The 22,160-nt window shown below is 34.8% G+C and overlaps 1 protein-coding gene across 1 annotated transcript in view; it reads right to left on the bottom strand.

Annotated features, from left to right (window-relative positions):
• Positions 1-22,160, bottom strand: part of LOC136032824 (uncharacterized) — a 34,581-nt gene that overhangs the window by 8,013 nt on the left and 4,408 nt on the right. Inside the window, exon 2 of the mRNA XM_065713232.1 lies at positions 4,512-4,604. Coding sequence (XP_065569304.1) covers positions 4,512-4,604 — 93 coding nt within the window. The remainder of the gene's footprint in view (positions 1-4,511; positions 4,605-22,160) is intronic.

Genomic DNA, 22,160 nt, shown 5'->3' with positions numbered 1-22,160 from the left:
ATTGTACACCGATACCCTCTTTTGTTTTCAAAATACAATTCCTAGTATTTCAGTAGAATTTTAAGCCATATCAAGGGTTTTTTTCCTGAATTTAAGAAATATATTTACAGATTTTTAAAAAATTATTAATCGGGATTTGACAATAGCATCATGCTTAAAACACTTTCTTGTGCCTCACTTTAGCAGCAAATTCTTTTTGCATGTCTCACATTTAGAACGCAAAGATTGTTAAGGGTCATCAGAGTTCAGTACCCTCTGGAGGAAAAAGGAGTGGAGTAGGTACTCAAAATGTCTTCCCAGTAGATCATGAGTCTCTGGATGCACTCCTGAAAGTTCTACTCACCTAACAACTACTTTTCAAGATAGCAAAAGCCTCTAAACTAGAATTTACCGTAATTTGAATGACCTTAGCCAGGTTTACCCTTATGATGGAAACCAGTCCTCGAAGACACTGCAATGATTTTCAAATATAAAACTCAGTTAGTCCAATAAGAAGTAATTTCTTACCTTCGGCAGAGTCACAGATCAACTGGTGCTATTTCAAAAAAAGACACCAATATATGTTGCCTAAAAAGTAATATATCCCTATAATGACGTGAAAACCTGTACTTTATCATACCATTGCTTGTATCCTAAACCTGTTTTCTTTTTTAGAGATAGTATCAATTCGGGTATTAAAACGTCCACACCTAATAGTCTTTTGCCCCTAGATATGGGTTCATCTCATTTTCATTATCTCGCTTAGCTTAAAAAAAAATATAAAAAAAACCTGTAGTTGATGATCAGGGCTATAATTTCATTCGTATCTACTTGGTAGAAGCTACTTTCGATAAGTCCCGGCAAGGGGGGGGGGGTAAGAGCGCCGACATAAAAATTTTCAGGGGGCAGCAGACGCCAAAATATCAGTGGTGGTTGAGTGACAGGAAATATATTTCAGGATGTTTTTTCGCAGAAATAAGTTTATTTTAAAATACTGTTAGGAAAAAACTGATATAAAAAGAGCAATTAAACTGAATGCAAAATGAAGCAAAATACAATAAATTTTAAACGGCAAGGACTCTTGGCAAAGGGATTAATTGATTTAATCATTAACATGTTTAATTAATATACATTTAATTTTAAAAGAAAATCAAGCTCAAACCAAAATTACAGAAAGATTTATTGCTTCCTTGGATTATAGCAGATGTAGAATTGTCTATATGGAGTTTGGATTCAACCAACTTGATTCGTCATATTTGTAATGAAATTAGGCCACGTCTGGAGATCTGTAATCAAGTATTAGCTATAATGAGGGGGGGGGTGAGTATTGAGTCATTGTTTAGGTGGGCGTAGGGTAAATTTCTGAAAAAGTACATATAATGGGCAAACTGCTTGCTCTTCATGAAGCTTCAGATAAATGTTGAAAGAGGTAGGGGAAAGAAAACATTAATTAAAATGTTTCTCTATACAGCTAAAACGATACATTCACATATCTCATAGAGGTGGAAATGGCAAGGCAGGTCATCATCAGCTCGTCCAGGAAACTCTTCTTGAGGTTTCAGTTAAATGTTGGAAGAGATAGGGCAGGAGTAGGAATGAATTAAATTGTTTCTCTGTACAGCCGAAATGTTACATTCCCGTAAATACCAGCACAGAGGTGGAAAAGGCAAGGCAGGTCATCATCAGCCCCTCCAGGATATTTCTTAGGGGTTGAAATTACTGCTAGGAACTTAGTTTTCAGCAATTTTAAATGGTGGCATTTTCTTTTTCTATTTATATGAAGTATTTCAATGCATTTAAACAGATGTGTGTAATCTATTTACTGATAAAAAAAATCTTATTGTAGAGGATTTGATGGCTTCAGATATGTAGAAGATCAAAAGTCTCACAGAATTTTCATCTACACAAACAATAATGCTCCTTTTCATCCTAACGAAATTCTTTAGTAGTAATATTAACCGAAGTTACCAAAATTACTTTTTACCAAAAGAACTTTTTACCAAAATTACTATTCATCGCCAATGTTTTAAGTATATTCAAATTTAATCCAAAACTGAATTTGCAAATTGAAACATAAGAAGGTACTAATCAACGTATACTTATTGATTTACACATTTTAAAAGCAATTAAACAGGAATTTGAGGGACCGGTATCTCAAATTATTCCTTGATTAGGCCTCGGTATGATTTGGAAAATAATCATAAATTAGATTAGAAAAAAGATTTTTAACTGAAAGCAAGAAACAAATTTGAAACCTATTTGAACGGATTATTATTTACATGAAGGGGGCTGACTCCACCTTAGTTCATTTCTGTGGAGTTCAGATTTTTTCCTAATTTTTAAAGAAAATTTGCAATTTGAAAAAAAGATGTTAAGAGAGGGGTAGTTCCCCTTAACTACAGAGTAGTATATTTGTTTTAAGTTTTTAACTTGCTGATTACTTTAGTTGAAAAAGCTTTTCCATTTGCTTAATTGCATTTCGTGAAACTGTAAAGTTTTATGAGTACAATTTTTTTGGTACCGCACAAAAAATGATTACTTTTTTCAATGATCTCTGTTTGGATTTTGATGGATAATCAAATGGGTCGTGGTAACGAACTGTAAATAAGGAGCAACCCGGCTGAATAGTGACCGAAACTCTAAAAATTGGAGTTTTAATACAAATAGATATATTAAAAGAATTGGCTTATTATGCTGATTCTAAATATATAAGTTTCATCAAGTTAAAGTCCAGAGGTTATATAAGTTCAAATATATAAGTTTCATTAAGCCCATCGAAAGCGACAAGCATGAGAAAATTTGTTCGAAATGTCGAAAACAGTGACAATGACCCTCTTGAATTCATGGAAAATTAATAAAAATCGCACCATCAGATTCAGCCTATCAAAGAACCCTACTGTAGAGGTTTGCTCATATCTACAAAAATGTAGAATTTCCAATTTTTTCCAGAAGAACGATCACGGGTACGTGTTTATTTGTTTGTTTGTTGTTTTGTTCCAGGGGTGATCGCATCGACCCAGTGGGCCTAGAGCTTCATGAGAGGGCTCATTCTAACGGAAATGAAAGGTACTAGTGCTACTTTTAAGTGACCAAAAAAACTTAAGGACAACTACGCCCCCTCCCATGCCACTTTTTCCCTAAATTGTCTGGTCAAAATTTTGAAGTTGCTTTTTTTTCAGCATAGTTGAAAGGCTCAACAACTATGTTTTTTTGGGAGATAAACTGGGCCCTGAAGCCCATGGGGAAAGGTTTTTAAGTTATAGAATTTGCTTATTGTTTTATTTGTTATTGGGAGGTAAGCATACGTTTTTAGGGTGGGGAGGGGAGGACGAATTTTGTGCTGGTAGAATTTTCCATGGAGAGAGAAGGTTCCAGAAGTAAACTTTTCAGGAGAAATTTTACACTAGGTAAATTTGCCAAAATTCTTACACGAAATTTCTTTATATTTCTTGCTTTCTCTTTACCGACTCAATTTTACGTGTGGAGAAGTTAAGGGTAATTGCTCGGGACATATTTTCCCAGGGATTGATTTGTCCAGACGATATTTCTTTGGGGAAGAGAATTTTCCGTGGATTGGGAGCCAGATATCCTGGCGTTATTCAAAAAAGGATCAGAAATTAAATTAAAAAAACACGTTTTTTAACTGAAAGTAAGGAGCAACATTAAAATTTAAAACAAACATAAATTATTATGTATATGAGGAGGTTGCCCCCTCCTCAAAACATCGCGTTTTATTTGAAGTTTAAATTTGGTCCTAGTTCTTTAAAAACGACGCCTGAAACAGAATTGTCTTTTAATTAGAACAATGGGTAATTTTTTAAAAGTGGCGAAAAACTGTAGCGTGAAAACCTGTAGCGTGAAGAACTCTTTTTAGCTAAAACAAATGTCTATGTTAACCGTTTATTTTGTAGAGCCACCTGCACGTTTTAAAACCGAAAGCTCCTTCGTACGGCATTACTTCTCTGAAACTCAAAGCTCAGTATGCGTATGGATTTCTTATAATTCTAATATGGATTTCTTATAATTCATAAAATTTAGAATTATAACATATTGAGCCTTGAGTTTTAGAGGCAGTAACATATTGAGCCTTGAGTTTTAGAGGCAGTAATGGCGTATGGTAGCGCATTTGTTTCCAAGGGTGCAGATAGTCCTACGAAATAACAGTTAAAATAGAAATTTATTGTAGCCAGATAGACTGTCTCATAGCAATGTGGGGTTTTCATGCATTTTGTGGTACAAAACAACAATTATAGCCAAAAGAAGATTAAAAAGCTATATATAGACATTCTGAGATAATTGATTGATTTAGAAAAATCGAAAATCTGTACGCATATTGAGCCTCGATTTTCAGAGGCGGTAATACCGATTGGTCGCTGATTTGTTTTTAAAAGTTGCTGGTAGTCTTACAAAATAAACGGTTAACATACAAATTTGGTTTTAGCCAAAAAGACTTTTCCATACCAAAGTGGCATTTTTAGCCATTTTCTGGTACAAAACAGAAAAACAAATTTTGAAACATTAAACTGACTTACAATTATCGAAAATCTACACGTATATTGGGCCTCAAGTTTTAGCAGCAGTAATGCCGTACGGTGCCGCTTCGGTTTCCAAAAGTACAGGTAGTCCTACAAAATAAACGCTTAACATAGACATTTATTTCAGTCAAAAAGATTGTCCTTTAGTAATGTGGTGTTTTCAGGCATTTTGTGGGTTCAAAACAACAATTCTAGCAAAAGAAGGGTAAAATGCCATTGTGTGAAAATTCTGGAATAGTTAACTGACATAGAATTATCGACAATCTACGCTCATATTGAGCCTTGAGTTTCAGAGACAGTATTTTCGTATGGAGGAGCATTTTTTTAAGCTGGGGGTAGTCCTACAAAATAAACGGTTAAAATAGACATTTATTGTATCCAAAAAGAATGTCCTACACCGAAGTGGTGTTTTTGAGCATTTAGTGTTGCGAAATAACAATTCTTGCCAAAGAGGGCTAAAAAGCTAATGCGAGAAAATTCTGAGATAGTCAATTGATTCCAAAATCTGTGCGCAAAATCTGTAGGCAAAAATGTGCCAACTAAAAATTAGAAAGAAATGATAAACTGAATAAAGTCAACTAGAACGGGCGGTCCCAGGCCCCAGATGGGCCAGTGACCTCTACACGGACAGAATCGTAAGTAGTACCCCCTCAACAACTTAAAAGCACCTCTAGGGGGTAAACCTAAAGCTGCTAGCCCCTTAAGATTTTTTAAGTGCACCATCATAATACTATAGCGCACCTGTAACGGTATGGTAAACCTACGTAATAAGGAAAACTTTATAGAAAGATGAAGGTGTCAATGACGTAATAAGGACGGTTTACCTTGGTTGCTATGTAATAGGGCTTGTTTAGTTCTAGTTGTTGTGTAACAGTGAATTTTTTCTAAGAGATGCACTGCTTTTTACGTAATGGGACTTGTTAGAGTCCACGGAGGAATCCACCTTGTTAGAGTCCACTTGTTAGGAATCCACGGTTGTAAATGAGTGGACACACACGTGGATGTTACACAATGTCAATGTACATGTGGAATGTGCCGTAATCCTGCTTGATTTGATAGATTTATTTGGGTTGACGTAATCTTAGGTGACTTGGTTGATTTATGGGGAAGGATGTAATGGTAGCACACACCTGGGTTGTTAAATAATGACGGTGCACACATGCGTCATATATTATACTTTAAGAGATTTTTTCTTCAGGATTGCACTTTTTTCATGATGTTTATTCTCTAGGAAACCTTACAATCAAAATATTTTTTTCCATATTAGGATAGAGTATGAGACCAGAGATATCCCCAGCCACCAAACATGTGCCTTAACCATCTGGACAGAAAACTTTTTATAATGCTTTTACTTTGCTAATACATTCTACATGATAACCCATTGCACGCAAGGATGATCCCCAGTTCTGGCATACCAGATCAGTGGCTAAACATGATTTGCTAATTTGAGCCAAGACTTTGATATTATCACATAAATGTGTTGATAAATTTTAACAACATTTAAATAACCTTAATAATAGCAGATAGGGTTTTGATTGCACTAAGTTAAGCTTTCTTAATAGGTAACATGATTATGACAGTTTCATATTAGATGCTGGTAATGACAGGCACGTTTTGATTGTAGCTGCAAGTATTTTGTTAATATCTTTTGAGGTTTTGATAGTACCATGTGAGATTTTGTAAATAACTTGCATTATTCTGAAGGTATCGTGCGTTGGTTTGATACTGCCATAGAGGATTCTCTTTATATCAGTCGAGATTTGAATAATGTGGTGCAAGATCTTTCACAATATCAGAGAAGATTTGAATAGTTTCCCACAAGAGTTTGGTAATACTTGGCCAGGCTTTGATAATATCATGTAATGCTTTGATAACATTTGACAAGATTTTGGTAATCTAGATAATGACAGACAAGACTCTGATAGAACTAATTTAAGTTCTGTTGCAAATTAACATGATTTTGAAAACATCATATTAGATTTTGGTAATAGCAGACATGTTTTAATTGTTGCTGATCATATCTCGCTGATAACTCGCAAGATCACTATAAAACCATGTAGTATTTTGGTAATAACTTGAATTATTTTGATATTGTCGTGTTTGGTTTTGATAATACAATAGAAGATTCTTGTTATATTAGGATATATTTGATAGTGTAATCCAACATTTTTCATAATATCAGACGAGATTTTGTTAGAACCATTCTATACTTTGATAATAACTTGCAAGATTTGGGTAACACCCGAAAAGATTCACATAATACCTCACAAGGCTTTGATAATGCATGATAAAATTTAAAATATTTAACATGATTTGGTAACATCATACAAGACTTCATCAAGCAACATGAAACAAGACGCGATTTTGATACCATTATCTTAAATTTTGTTAATATGTACCATGGTTTTGATAGCATCATATTAGATTTGGGTAATAGCAGTCACGGTTTGATTGTTTCTGAAGATATATTTTTAACAACCGGTGAGACTACGATGCTTGTATGATAACATACAAGATTTTGTGACTAACTTACATAATTCTGAAAGCATCGTGCGTGGTTTGATATTGGCATAGAGAATACCCATTTTATCAGTCTAAATTTTAATAATGTAGTGCAGGATGTTGCATAATATCAGCCAAATTCTTGAACGATACAATCAGAATTTGAGAGTATCATTGGGAGTAGGGAAAAACCTTCGGGCGCCACTACTGGGGGACCTTTAAGACACCAGGCCCTAGCGAGTAATTACACCGGGTCCGTAGCAACCTTTCTTCACCTCTTCCTAACCTAACCTAGCAAAAAAGTCAACCCGCCCCTTGCAACCTTTTCCACTGAGGCCCTAGCAGTCAATTCCAATGGTGGCCCTAGCAAGCAATTTCAACGGGACCCTAGCATCCAATTTCACGGGGGGCCTAAAAATCAATTCCATCGGTCCTCTAACAGTCAATCCATTGGGGACCATAGCAAGCAATTCCAAATTTTGATGCTTTTTATAATTTACGCCTTCTTTCTAATTTTAGTTGGTAAGTTAGAGCAGTTAAAGCACATTGACTTTAATAAGAGCCTCATCCCTTTTAATACCAGTCCTTACACCTTCTTTTTAACCTTCTTCAAGACGCAGGTGTCTCTTACGTAATAGGAAATGTTTTATGAGATATGCATGTGCATCTTATGTAATAGGGTACTCTTTTCTAAAAGGTACAGGTGTTAATTGCTGACAAAACCTACGATACCCCGCCAAATAGGATTTCTTTGGATAGTATGTAATAAACTTCGGATGTTACATCATAGAAATTCAATAGTTCACAAAGGTGTAGTGAAAAAGCTTCAGGTGCCGCTAGTGGGTACCTTAAGATGCTTGGCCCTAGTGAGCAATTCCACCGGGCCCCTAGTGACCATTTCCCACCTCCCCCTAACCTAACCTAGAAACAAATTCAACCGGAGGCCTCACAACCTTTTTGAACTTCGGGCCTTTGAAGTCAATTCCAATGGGGGCCCTAGTGAGTGATTCCACCGGGGGCCCTAGCAATCAATTTCAACGGGAATCTAGTATGTAAATTCACTTGGGCATGCCAATCAGTTCCAATGATCCCCTAAAAGGCAATTCCAACGAGGTCCTAAAATCCACTTTCAACGAACCCCTAACCTGACTTGACTGAAGCTAATAAATTCTCAAGACGTTATTACCCGAACATGGAGCTTGCACACAGACATGTAGCGGTATAATGACCGTACATAATAGGGAATGTTTTTTAAACAATGCAGGTGCATGTTACGTAAAACACAGGGTTTACTTTGCTTGTTATGTAATGGGGTTTGGTTGCTAAATCAAAGTTTTATTGTTACGTAATAGGACGTTTTAGATTCAGCTGGTCAGGCGGGGAAGTTTTACTAGGACACTTTTCTTCAAGGTATTTTTTCAAGAGATTCCAAAACATTTTTAAGACACTTTTCTTCAAGACGTATTTCAACCCATTTAAGACATTTTAAGACGTTTTTAACGATGTTTTTCTTCAAGACTTATTTCAAGATGTTTCAATACATTTCAAGACATTGTTTAAAACATTCTTCTTCAAGACGTTTTTCTCATGATTTTTTTTAGCTCTTACATAATAGGGAATGTTTACCAGTGTTTTGGGTGACGTAATCACACGAAACGTTTTTTTTCAGGCACCGTGGGGAGTAAAAATTACTCTGTATATGAGGGGGATCCTAAAAGATTAGGAGAGGGTGCTTTCGAACGGAAATTAAAAGCTCTAGTGCCCAGTTAAGTGACAAAAAAATACTGCTGGGCATTGGCATCCCTCCCACGCCCATTTGTTTCCAAAAGCTATCTGATAAGAATTTTGAGATGGTCAATTTTTTATTAATGTAGTTGAAAGACCAAACAGATGTGTCTTTAGGGGTAAAATTATCCCCTAAAGTTCGTGACGAGAAGCCTGCGAGTTATGATATTTTCCAATTATTTACGCATAGGATTTGTTATTGGGAAGTATACACACATTTTCAGGGGGATTTTTGGTTTGGAGTGGATTTCTTTGGGTAATTTTCCTTGGGGAGGGAAGTTTCAGGGGGGTCTATTTTCCAGGGAAAATTAGATACTGGAGGGTTTTGACAGAGTTCCTACACGAAATTCCTTTTCATGGTCTTACATTCTCTTTGTCAGCTCAGTTTAGGATGTGTAGATGTTCCAGAGGAAATTTTCAGGGGCATTTTCCGCCTGTTTTAATTTCCGGTAAAAAGATTTCACAGAAGTGGTCATTTTCAGATTGATCGAGACATCGATTAGAGATTAAAGTTTTTTCAAGTGAAAGTGTGCTGAGGATAATTTTTCAGGCAGAATCGTCTGCGAGAAATTTTACGAGGAGGGGGCGTTTTCAGTGAGGACAGAATCGCCTGAAGGGAACTTAACGGGGGGATGTACTTTACGCTGGATGAAATTATCATGGAGGAGTTTCCCTTGAGGGGAGGTATACATTTCATAGAGGGTGAGCTAGATTACCTTCATTATTTGAAAAATAGACAAGATTAAATTAGAAAACCAGTTTTTTAACTGAAAGTAAGGAGCAACATTAAAACTCAAAACGAACAGACATTATTCCGTATATGAAGGTTTCCCCCTTCAATACCTCGCCCTTTAAGCACAGTTATTTGGCCTTTAGACTATATTGAACAAAATGGCTATTTCAAAGTTTTGACCAGATACCTTTGGGGAAAAGAGGACATGGGTGGCGGCTAGTTGCCCTCCAATCATATCTTACTGTTAAAAAGGAACTAGAAACTTTAGCTTTTTTATAAAACAAGCCTCCTCCAAAGTTTATACGACCACCACTTCCATGAAAACCTGATATGCTCCTGAGGCATAACTTACAACCCTTGTCCAAGGTTCTTTGGATTTTGTCAACCCCGAAGGCATTATTATATCATCTTTGGATTATTTTGAACAAAATGTTATTTCATGAAAGACAGAACAGGTGCATTTTCGGAAAAGATGGCAGAGGGGCGGTCTATTCACCCCGATCACTTTCGACTCTTTAAAATGGAAATAGAACTTTCGATATCCAATCAAATGATCCTTTTCCAAAGTTTGTACGGCCACCTTTTTCATAAGAAACCTTATATACCATCGTAGCTTAGGTTACAACCTTCGCCCCTTGGCTCTGAGGGTTGTATCAACCCCGAAGGTATTGTTATATAATCTTCGAAATAAATAGAACACAGTAGCCTTCTCAAATTTTTGATCATATGCACTTGGAGAAAACGGCGTGAAAGGCCTATTGCCCCCAATCACTTTTTGCTCTTAAAACAGGGAACTAGTACTTTCAAATTCGAATCAAATGAGCCTCCTTCATATTTTATGCGACCATTCCCTTCCATTGAATCTTATATACGTATGGGGAGCAATTTAAAACATTTGACCACGAGCTTTTGCGGGATCTGTCAAACCCACAAGCATTCTTGCATGAAGCATGGACTATTTGGGAGAAAATGGCTATCTCCAAATTTAAAACAAATTCGTTTGGGGGAGAAAGACGTGGGGAAGGTTAGTAGTATGGTGTTATGCACTTTAAACGGGCAGTCTTCCTTTGACCCACGGTACCTGGGCTTTTTTAAGACCACGTAGAAAGGAAATTCCCTCATTACTGGTATCTACAGGAACAGAAGCAAAGCTGATGTTAAGCGTCACTATCTTTCAACAAGTTGATTGCGCAATCGATTTCTCAGTTTGAGTTGGATTTCTTGTAAATACTATCAGTCATTTGTTTCCGGGTATCTTTTTGGGCATCATTCCAAAAACAAACATACCAGGGGTATTTGGGACAATTTTTAGATACATATATTCTTTTGATGGCTCATGAAACTTGTTTTGATCTTCAAAATTGTATTGACTACAACCGACCAGGTATACTTTTTGTAATGTAATGGTCCAAAAATTGTAATGGCTACTACCGGCTCTCTCTCTCTCTGTCTCTCTCTCTCTCTGTCTCTCTCTCTCTCTCTCTCTCTCTCTCTCTCTCTCTCTCTCTCTCTCTCTCTCTCTCTCTCTCTCTCTCTCTCTCTCTCTCTCTCTCTCTCTCTCTCTCTCTCTCTCTCTCTCTCTCTCTCTCTCTCTCTCTCATTGTACCTGTGTGTTGGAGCGGCTGTTCACTTCTCTGTGCAGATTTCGGAAAAAATCCAGCTCATCTGTCTCAGACTTTAGTAAATTCCCTGTTAACCTATCTCAGATTCTGATATATCTCTATAGACTCACTAGTAGTACCTATGTCTCTGAGAATTCTGTTCTAATATCTATGGCTTTTTAATAAGTATTCTAGACGCTCAACCTATAAGCGTACTCTAAAATTGACGGAAACACATCAAAGTAATGCGTAAAATATTTTTAATGAAACAATGGCCTGTAGAATATCATAAAAAAAATGAATTGTTTGAATCAATTTCATAAAATAATTGATTATGCTTTCTTTTGACATCCCACCTGTTCTGTTTTTGGGTCATACGTGAGTTTTCATTTATTAAGTCTCAGGGTCACATTTTCTTCGCAGGCTATCATCTCTTACATGTTATTCTGGTTTTTCCACCAACACCAATAATTATTGAATCTTATTGGTACTCTAAAGGAATTAAAAACCTAACTTTCATGATAAAACAGGCATACATTCCCAATAAGATTCCTATTCATGACTGTTTCATAGTTCAAATTTTTTTTGTCAGCATTCAAGCCTACGATAACTTTATTATGCGTACAGACTTTCCTGAGATATTTCATTTTCACTTTTTTAAGTATTATGCAAGTAACTACCCTTCCAGTGCACGATTGATAATGATCAAAAGCCGAAAATGTACCAGCTATTTTCAATGATCAGCCACATAGTACGATGGAGGTGGCCACATAAAACAAAAACCATCAACCTTATTCACCAAAGATTATACGTCATTTAAACACAACAGAAACCTAAGTTGAAAGAAAATCGAGGTGAAAAAAATGCAAAGGGGTATTAGGGCCCTGAATGGAACATGGGTTCCTGAAGGGAATTTCTGGGACCCAAACTTATGCGCAAGCCTGGAAAAGGAAAAGTGGTGTGCTCAGGACAATTATATTACAAAACGGATACCTAGCCAGTTCTATTCATTACAACTTTGGAGATCCAAACAAATTTCATTAAACATCAAAAGAAAATGTCTGTCAAACAATAATCTGAAATCACTGCGGTATGAATATTTTTGGAATGATGCCAAAAAAGGCGATTGGAAGCAAATAACTGATAGCATTACCAAATATCCAACTCCAATTGAGAAATCTGTTGCGCAATCATCTTTTTACGACATAGCAACGCTTAACATCAACTAGTTAGCGTCACAGAAACAATACATTGATTGATTAAAATGCGTTTCTAGGAAAAAAAGGTCATCAACGATTTGTTGGCTCCGTCGAGTAACTTTTCACTCTTTTTCCATAGAAAATCATGGGTCTAACATTCGATATATATATCAGACATAAATTCCATGAAATCAATTGAAAAAGCAGCATAGAAACTAAACAATAACCCCATGCTAGGGGGGCTCTTTGCACTCTGACGACTTTTTGCTCTGAAAACAGAACTAGAGCTTTTAGTTTCCAATCTAATGAGCCCCCTTCGAAGTTTATACGACCATTCCTTCCATAAAAACCTTATATACCCCTGGGGTGGAACTAAAAACACTTACCCTCTGGCTTTTTTGGAGGGGGACTCGTCAAGCCTTGAGTTTTTGTGTCATGATCTTTGGTTATGCTCATCAAAAAGTTGTTTTCTTATGAACTGTTTTTACTTACAAAGGACACTAGAACGTTTAATTTCCGCTCAAATGAGCCCTTTCCAATATTCTAGGACCAGCAGTTCGGTAAGATTACATCTGGACATGACGAAAACAAATAAATAAACAAATAAAATAGGTATTTGTTTTTCCTTCTCAAAACATATATGAATTTTTGAATGTCTATAGGTTAGGGTTGAAACTTTTGCTAAATAGTTTTCTGAAGTATTGAATCTTGTAGCAAAGCTTTTATTAAATTACTCCTTTTTCAGGGTGAATTCTGGGGCCTGTTTTGTAAGACTGTTTAAATTTTTGGGCAAAGATGAATTAATAGGTAGATATTTGAAATAGGAATGAAAACTAAGTTCTCTTAAACATAAATATTGCTACTAATAAATTACAGTAGGCGTCCCTTAGCGTTCTTTTTCATTTCGCATCTTCTTATTACGTTTTGTATGCTCTTATTGCAGTAATTAAAGTCGGACTTGCTATCTGTTATTATTTAACCATTAATATTCTTTTACCTATGGACATAATTGCCTATTACAATCTTATGTTTTTGTTTTATTTCATGGTCTTGATTATGATTTATGTTTTCATCCTACTTTTTTGCATAACTTGAACTTTTAAAAGTTGAGAAGTCGCTTCTTAAACAGCCCCCTTGCCTCTTTTAACAGAAAGTGGGTTTAAAAATCCTCTTCTCTCTTACCCAAGGTCAAGGCTATATTTATTGAGCTTGGTATAGTAACACGCATTCTAAATTTAGAGCCAATCTTTGTAGGTAATATATAATTTTTCATTTATTCTCTATGGGTTAGATTTTCAGAAAGTGAATTCGTTTGGCCAATGATTTCCTATAGTAAGAGAACAACAAGTAACTTGACCAGTCCATCAAGTCGTTTATGATATTACGTTCTTAGAAGTTCATTCGTGGCAATCATTGTACTGTCCCTGGGACGCTAACCAACTGATGTTAAGTTAACTGATGCAACAAGTTAATTGCGCAATCGATATCTCAGGTGGAGTTGGATTTTCGGTAAATACTATCAGTCATTTGTTTCCGGGTATCTTTTTGGGCATCATTCCAAAAACATACATACCAGGGTGATTAGGGACAATTTTTAGGTAGATATATTCTTTTGATGGCTAACGAAACTTGTTTTGATTTTCAAAAATTGTAATGACTACAATATGTCAGGTATTCCTTTTGTAATGCAATGGTCCAAAAATTGCAATGACTAAAGCCAGCCAGGTATCCTTTTGATAATGTAATGGTCCTAAGCAAAACAGTTTTTCGTTACCGGCTTTGTGTATGAGTTTGGTTTCCGAATTTTCCTCCATGGTCCCATGATCCCTCCAAGGCGCTAATCTCCCATTTTTGCACTTCCATTTTTCTACTTTTCTCGGTCTCTCTCTCTCTCTCGCTCTCTCTCTCTCTCTCTTTCTCTCTCTCTTTCTCTCTCTCTCTCTCCTCTCTCTCTCTCTCTCTCTCTCTCTCTCTCTCTCTCTCTCTCTCTCTCTCTCTCTCTCTCTCTCTCTCTCTCTCTCTCTCTCTCTCTCTCTCTCTCTCTTTCTTTCTCTGTGCCTGTGTGTTTGAGCGGCTGTTTGCTTGTCTGTGTGGATTTTGGACAAAATCCAGCTCATCTCTCTCAGACTGTAGTAAACTCCCTGTTAACCTGTCTCGCATTCTAATATATCTCTATGAACTCACTAGTATTGCCTATGTCTCTGAGGATTCTATTCTAATATCAATGGCTTTTTAGCAACCATTCTAAACGTTCAACTTGCTAGTGTACGCTAAAATTGATGGAAACATAACAAAGCAATGCGTAAAATATCTTCATTGAAATAATGATGACATGTAGAATATCATCAAAAAAATGAATTGTTTGAATCAGCTCCATAAAATACTTGATTATGCTTACTTTTGACGTGCCAACTGTTCTATTTTTGGTTCACACATGAGTTTTCATTTGGTTTTTCATCAATACATCTATAGATTCCTTTGTTATATTGTCTGCCAATACCCTTGTAATTTTAGTTCTGATTTCATTGTCTATTACTACATTGTTTTTACATAGATTGCAGTTTCGGCACATACACAAAAAAAGGCTTATGGTATTGGTGCTATAGTAGGCTTGTCTTCTTCTTGTGTTCTTTTGAATGCTAATACCAGAAAGATGATGATGGGATCTATGAACGAGTAACATGTTACCAGCAGTAGTAACAAGAAGTTGGCCTTCTTTATCAACTAATAGTCTTAGGTTCGCATTTCCTTCGCATGCTATCATCTCTAGAAATGTTAATTCGGTTTATCCACCACCATCAATAATTTTGAATCTGTTTGGTACTCCAAAGAAATTCAAAGCCTAACTGTCCTGACAAAGCCTGCCTACATTTCCAATAAGATTCCCATTCATGCTTGTCTCATAGCTCAAATATTTTTTATTGTCAGAATTCAAAGCTAAGATAACTTTATTATGCGCACACTTTCTTGAGATGTTTCATCTTCACTTTTTAAAAAATTATGCAAGTGTTTATCCTTCCAGTGCGCGATTAATGTTGATCAAAACCCTGCATTAAACCAACTATCGTCAACGATCAGCCACATAGTATTACGGGGGCGGCCGCATAAAACGAAACCATAAACGATATTCACCAAAGATTATATGTCATTCTAACACAACAGAAATCTAGTCCGAAAGAAAACCGAGGTTCAAAAAAAGGGAAAGGGGTATTAGGGTCTTAAAGGGGGACACTGGGACCAGAAGGGGAGCTTGTGGGTCCAAACTTATGCGCGAGCCCGGAAATGGAAAACCGGTGTCCTCAGGACCATTATATTTCAAAAACCGTAACTGGTCGCTTTTAGTCATTACAATTTTTGGAGATCGAAACAAGTTTCATTAACCATCAAAAGAAAATTTCTGTCGAACAATTATCTGAAATTACTGTCGCATGTATATTTTTGGAATTATGCCAAAGAAGGTGCTCGGAAACAAATAGCTGATAGTACTTTCCAAAAATCCAACTCTAATCGAGAAATCGATTGCGCAATTATTTTTTTACGACATAGCGACATTACGACAATTAGCGTCTCAGTCGAGCTAAGTCGAGTAACTTAGTAACGAGTAAGTCTAAGTCAAGTTCAAAACCATGGGTCTAACGTTCAATTCATACATCAGACACAAATTCCATAAAATCAATTGAAAAAGCTGCAGGGAAGCTAAAAAATGTGTTGTTGGAACCGAAATATGTCGCAATCTATAACTGCAGTTAACAATAACGTCATCTACGACGTTGGTTATGTAGACGACAGCATTGGAGGATTTTCTGTTTTGCCCGGTCTTAAAAAAAAGTGCTGGCACTTTGGTTTGAAGAGGGGACGGACCACCTAAAGTGCATAACTCCATGCTGCGGAGGGGAGCTAGTTGCACTCTGACCCCTTTTGGCTCTGAAAATAGAACTAGAACTTTCAGTTTCTAATCAATTGAGCCCCCTTCAAAGTTTATACGACCATTCTTTTCATAAAAACCGTATATGCCCCCGGGGATGAACTTAAAACACTTGCCCTCTGGGGGGGGGGGCTTTGTCAAGCCTTGAGTTTTTGTCACATGATCTTTAGTTGTGCCCATTAAATTTTTTTTTATGAACTGTTTTTTTTTACTTAAAAAGGACACTAGAACGTTTAATATCCGTTCAAATGAGCCCTCTTTAATATTCTAAGACCAGTGGTTCGGGAATAATACATCTGGAAATGACAAAAACAAGAAAATTAACAAATAAAATATTTGTTTTTTGCTTCTCAAAAAAAATATATGAATTTTTTAATGTCTATAGGTAAGGGTTGAAACATTGGCTAAATGGTTTTCTGAAGTGTTGAGTCTGGTAGCAAAGCTTTCATCAAATTACTCTGTTTTCATTGGTGAATTCTGGGAACTTCTTTCTTGAAACTGTGTAGATTTTGTGAACTAACAAGCATTAATAGGTAGCTTAGGACTTAATGGTATTTTAGATATTTGGAATCAGAATGAAAACTAAATTATTTTAAAAATAAATATTGCTGCTAACTTTCCTTTTTAAAGAGCATGGAAGATGGCTGGGAATCGCAAAAGAAACGATGTCGCCAAATGTAAAACGAAATGCCTTTTGTGTAGATTTTTTGAACTAACAAGCATTAATAGGTAGCTTAGGACTTAATGGTATTTTAGATATTTGGAATCAGAATGAAAACTAAATTATTTTAAAAATAAATATTGCTGCTAACTTTCCTTTTTAAAGAGCATGGAAGATGGCTGGGAATCGCAAAAGAAACGATGTCGCCAAATGTAAAACGAAATGCCTTTTGTGTAGATTTTTTGAACTAACAAGCATTAATAGGTAGCTTAGGACTTAATGGTATTTTAGATATTTGGAATCAGAATGAAAACTAAATTATTTTAAAAATAAATATTGCTGCTAACTTTCCTTTTTAAAGAGCATGGAAGATGGCTGGGAATCGCAAAAGAAACGATGTCGCCAAATGTTAAGATGAAAAAAGGCTTATTTTCATGATTTTCAAAGAATTATTCTCATCTCACAAGGTATGGATTACAGTAGGTGTCCCTGAAGGTTCTTTTTCATTTTGTATTCTATTGTTACGTTTTGTATGCTCGTATTGCAGGAATTAAAGTCAGACTTGGCAATTATTTTGCAATAAATATGATATCGAAATTTCACATTCAGTAAAAATTGTAGTCATACAGATGAAATTCACGGTATTTCCTTAAAGCTTTGCTCCCTGTGTTCACCAAACAAACCGACAAAAAATCTTCTGCTTCAATTTTCAAATAATACCGGTTTTGAAAATCTGATTTATCAATGCAAATTGTTTAAAAAACATACAGGCGCCAGTTACATAGTTCTTTACAATATGCTATATTATACCCTATAGCTGACTACAAGAGGTTCTGAAAAAATACCGGTTCTACCTATTTTTGAGTACCCATTACTTGGTAGAAAAGACGTATATACCTCTAACAAGTTTTTAGGCCTTACTGTAGTTTGATTTCTGGTTTCTAGCTGCGATATATAGACTTCATTTTGTTAGATTCTTACATCAGTTTTTTCAGGTCATCCCTACAGAAGGTATGAGCCTTATTCTTGTTTTTAATTTTAATCTGTGTTTTGGATAGATGCAACTTAGAGTGTAGGAGTAAATGGGGGTTTGGGGTGCAACCATCATCTATTGATGGAATAGCATATATTTGTCAATATGAATTCTATCTTTATTAATGTATAATACCCATGTTGGCCTGTATTTGACTCCCCTGTTTGGTAACAGGGGTCATTTCAGTTTATTACCTCTGATCTCTTATTGTTCAATCGTCAATATAACTAATCTATGTCTATAACGGCCCCAGCTATATGCATCCCCTCATTAGTTCAGAATTATATGTTACAATCGTATGTATTTTGATTTAACTATCTTAATTTTAATCAAAATACTTATCCTCTCCCTTTTCAGTTAACTAAATTTATTTTAATTTACTAATTCCTATCTGTTATTATTCAGCCGTTAATATTCTTTTACCTATGGATATAATGGCATATTATAATTTAATGTTTTAATTTTATTTTATGGTCTTAATTATGATTCAGGTTTTCACCCAACTTTCTCGCACAACTTGAACCTTTAAAAGTTGGCTAGTGTCTTTAAGAGCCCCATTGCCTCTTTCAACCAGAAGTATATTTAAAAATCCTCTTCTCTCTTCCCCTCAAACGTCTCCTATCTTACTTTAATTAAGGGTCATGGCTATGTTTACTGAGCTTGGTATAGTAACACGCATTCTAAATGGTATACCCAATCCTTGTAGGTAAAATTAAATAAAAAAAAACAAGTAATTAATTCAAAAACGTTCAGAAATTAAATATAAAAAACGAGTTTTTTTAACTGAAAGTAAGGAGCGACATTAAAATTTAAAACGAACAGAAATTACTCCGTATATGAAAGGGGCTTTCCTCCCCAACGACCCACTCTTTACGCTAAATTTTTTTACAGTTTTAAAAAGTAGAGTTAAGAGGAAGAGTCAAACTTTAGCGTAAAGAGCGAGACATTGGGGAGGAAAAGTCCCTTTCATATACGAAGTAATTTCTGTTCGTTTCAAGTTTTAATGTCGCTCCTTACTTTCAGTTAAAAAAAAACTCGTTTTTTAAAATTTAATTTCTTAACAATTTTGAATTAATGCATGTTTTTATTTTCGCTCTCCGCTCATAAATCATTAAAACAAAATTTGCATATTATTTTTATTTGGCTAATTGGCTTTCTCATAGTTTTAATCGGAAGAATTTGAGAAAAAGAGGAGCGGGAGAGGAGGCCTAATTGCCCTCCAATTTTTTGATTACTTAAAAAGGCAACTACAACTTTCAATTTTTTACTTTTAGTTTTTTTAAATTAAAAGTATTTTTTTTTTAATTTTTTTCACTTTTAAGTTTTCATTAGTAAAAAATATACGGAACTTACGAATTAACTTACGTAAAGAACTTCTATATTCGTATATTTTTATTGTGTATATGAGGGGGTTCACCCCCTCGTCAATACCTCGTTCTTTACACTAAAGCTTAAATTTTGTCCCTATTCTTTAAGAATGACCCCTGAATCACAAAGGCCGTAGAATAAATAGCTGAAATTACTAGAAACGCTTTAGCGTAAAGAGCGAGGTATTACGAAGCGGTGAATCCCTCATATGCTTTTTAATTTCTGTTCGTTTTAAGTCTTAATGCTGCTTCTTACTTTGAAAAACTTTTCATATTTATATTTTCATTGCGTAAAGTGTGAGGTATTACGAGGAGATAAACCCCTCATATTCTTAATAATTTTTTTTCGTTTCAAGTTTTACTGCTGCTCCTTACTTTCAGTAGAAACAAACTTTTCATATTTATTTTTTCATTGTTCTTTTAAATATCACTAGAAAATCCTGCGCCCCTTCATTGAAATTTTCTTCCCCCGTGACAAACTCCTCCACGGAAAGATCCTACCAAGTAACCCCCCCCCCCCTTTAGCTTCTCTCCCCCCGCCCGAACCAGAAAAATTCCCCTGAAAACGTCTGTACGCTTCCCAATAACCCTTACTATATGTAAACACTCGTCAAAGTTTGTAACTTGCAGCCTCTCCCACGGGGACTGTGGGGGATTAGGCCGTCCCCAAAGACATAGTTATCAGGTTTTTTTACTATGGTGAATAAAATGGCTATCTCAGAATTTTGATTTGGTGACTTTGGGCGAAAAATGAGTATGGGAGGGGGCCTAAGAGCCCTCCAATTTTTTTGGTGCCTCAAAAAGGGCACTAGAACTTTTAATTTTCTTTAGAATAAGCCATGTCGCGACATTCTAGGACCATTGAGTTGATACAATCACCCCTGGGGAAAAAATAAAATAAAAAAATAAACACGCATCTGTTATCTGTCTTCTGGCAAAAAATGCGAAATTCCACATTTTTGTAGATAGGAGCTTGAAACTTCTATACTAGGCATTTCCGATACGCTGAATCTGACGTTATGATTTTAGTTAAGATTGTATGACTTTTAGACGGTGTTTCCCCCTATTTTCTTAAATAATAGAAATTTTCTCAGGGTCGTAACTTTTGATGGGTAAAGACTAATCTTGATGAAAGTTATATATTTCAAATCGGCATTAAATGTTATTCTTTTGGTGTAACTATTGGTATCAAAATTTCATTTTTAGAGTTTCGGTTACTATTGAGCCGGGTCGCTCCTTACTACAGTTCGTTACCACGAACTGTTTGGTAAATATAATGTTTTTCAATCAAAGGCTTTCACTCATTCCAAATAGATTTTTGTTTAGTTTCTATCTGTTGGATTTTTAGAAAAGTGTTAGATTTCTAGATACAAGAGGGGCATCCCTTGCTGAAGTTTTTTATTCATTTATCTTTTTGTCTAAATGTATCCTTACTTTGACATATATCAATATATATATATATATATATATATATATATATATATATATATATATATATATATATATATATATATATATATATATATATATATATATATATATATATATATATATATATATATATATCTTCCTCCCGTTAACAGTTTTTTATATAAACAAATATCACTTTTATCCTAGTGATATTTCAGTTGATTCCATATAGCTACTTGGGTACTGTAAGCTGCTATACAACCTAAGTTGGACTGACGAGAAAGGGATGTCGCTTATTTGTAGTACGTCTCACCTCGCCAACGCCTTTGGTTCTTGCGGAAGCAAGTTTTAAAGTATCAAGGACAGTAGAAGTGAGACCAGATTTCTTTTCAATTTGCCGCTTGAAAACTTACACAACCATATATCTTAAAAACACGAAAAATACGAAATTCAATTTTGATGAAAAACAAACCAAATACAATTTAGCAGTAATAGGTGTCAATTAAAAAAAAGAAACCTGGGGAAAATTAGCAAAGAATAAGCTGAAAACAAGAATAAAGCTAAATATATATATATATATATATATATATATATATATATATATATATATATATATATATATATATATATATATATATATATATATATATATATATATATATATATATAATATATATATATATATATATATATATATATATATATATTTATATATATATATGTATATATATGTATATATATATATATATATATATATATATATATATATATATATATATATATATATATATATATATATATATATATATATATATATATATATATATATATATATATATATATATATATATATATATATATATATATATATATATATATTTCTATTATTTTTTCTATTGTTTGGTAAATGACGACTTATACTTATTGACGACATGACTGCCTGTCCATGGATTATTCTTTATGGTTGATTGTGTATGGCTATGCTGTTTGACCTATGTGATTGTATGGATGAGTAGGGTTAAGACCTCATTCAAGTGCTGGTCTATGTTAATCACTAATTTAGGAAAACAGTCTTCCTTTTCTCCTTCTGTCTCTCTTTTTTTTTTTTTTTCTTTTTTTTGTGCTGTTGCATTGGTGATTTCTCTTTTCATGATATATATATATATATATATATATATATATATATATATATATATATATATATATATAAATTCTGAAATAGCTAATTGGTTTAGAACTATCGAATTTTTATATACATACCCTAACAATTTCATAGACTATGCCACCACATGAGGAGCGCTTTCTTCCCTAATAATTACTAACAGTTATACAGAATTGTATTATTTCACACCAGCGATTGTGGAAAGGAGGACGGTCGGTGTTTTTTTTTTTTTTTTGTCAGGTGAGGGGATGCTCCATTGCCTTGAAAA

This window comes from Artemia franciscana, chromosome 11, assembly GCF_032884065.1.
Source record: "Artemia franciscana chromosome 11, ASM3288406v1, whole genome shotgun sequence".
Classification (NCBI taxonomy): domain Eukaryota; kingdom Metazoa; phylum Arthropoda; class Branchiopoda; order Anostraca; family Artemiidae; genus Artemia; species Artemia franciscana.
Note: the sequence above shows the minus strand (reverse complement) of the source record. Positions and strands in the feature narration are given on the sequence as shown.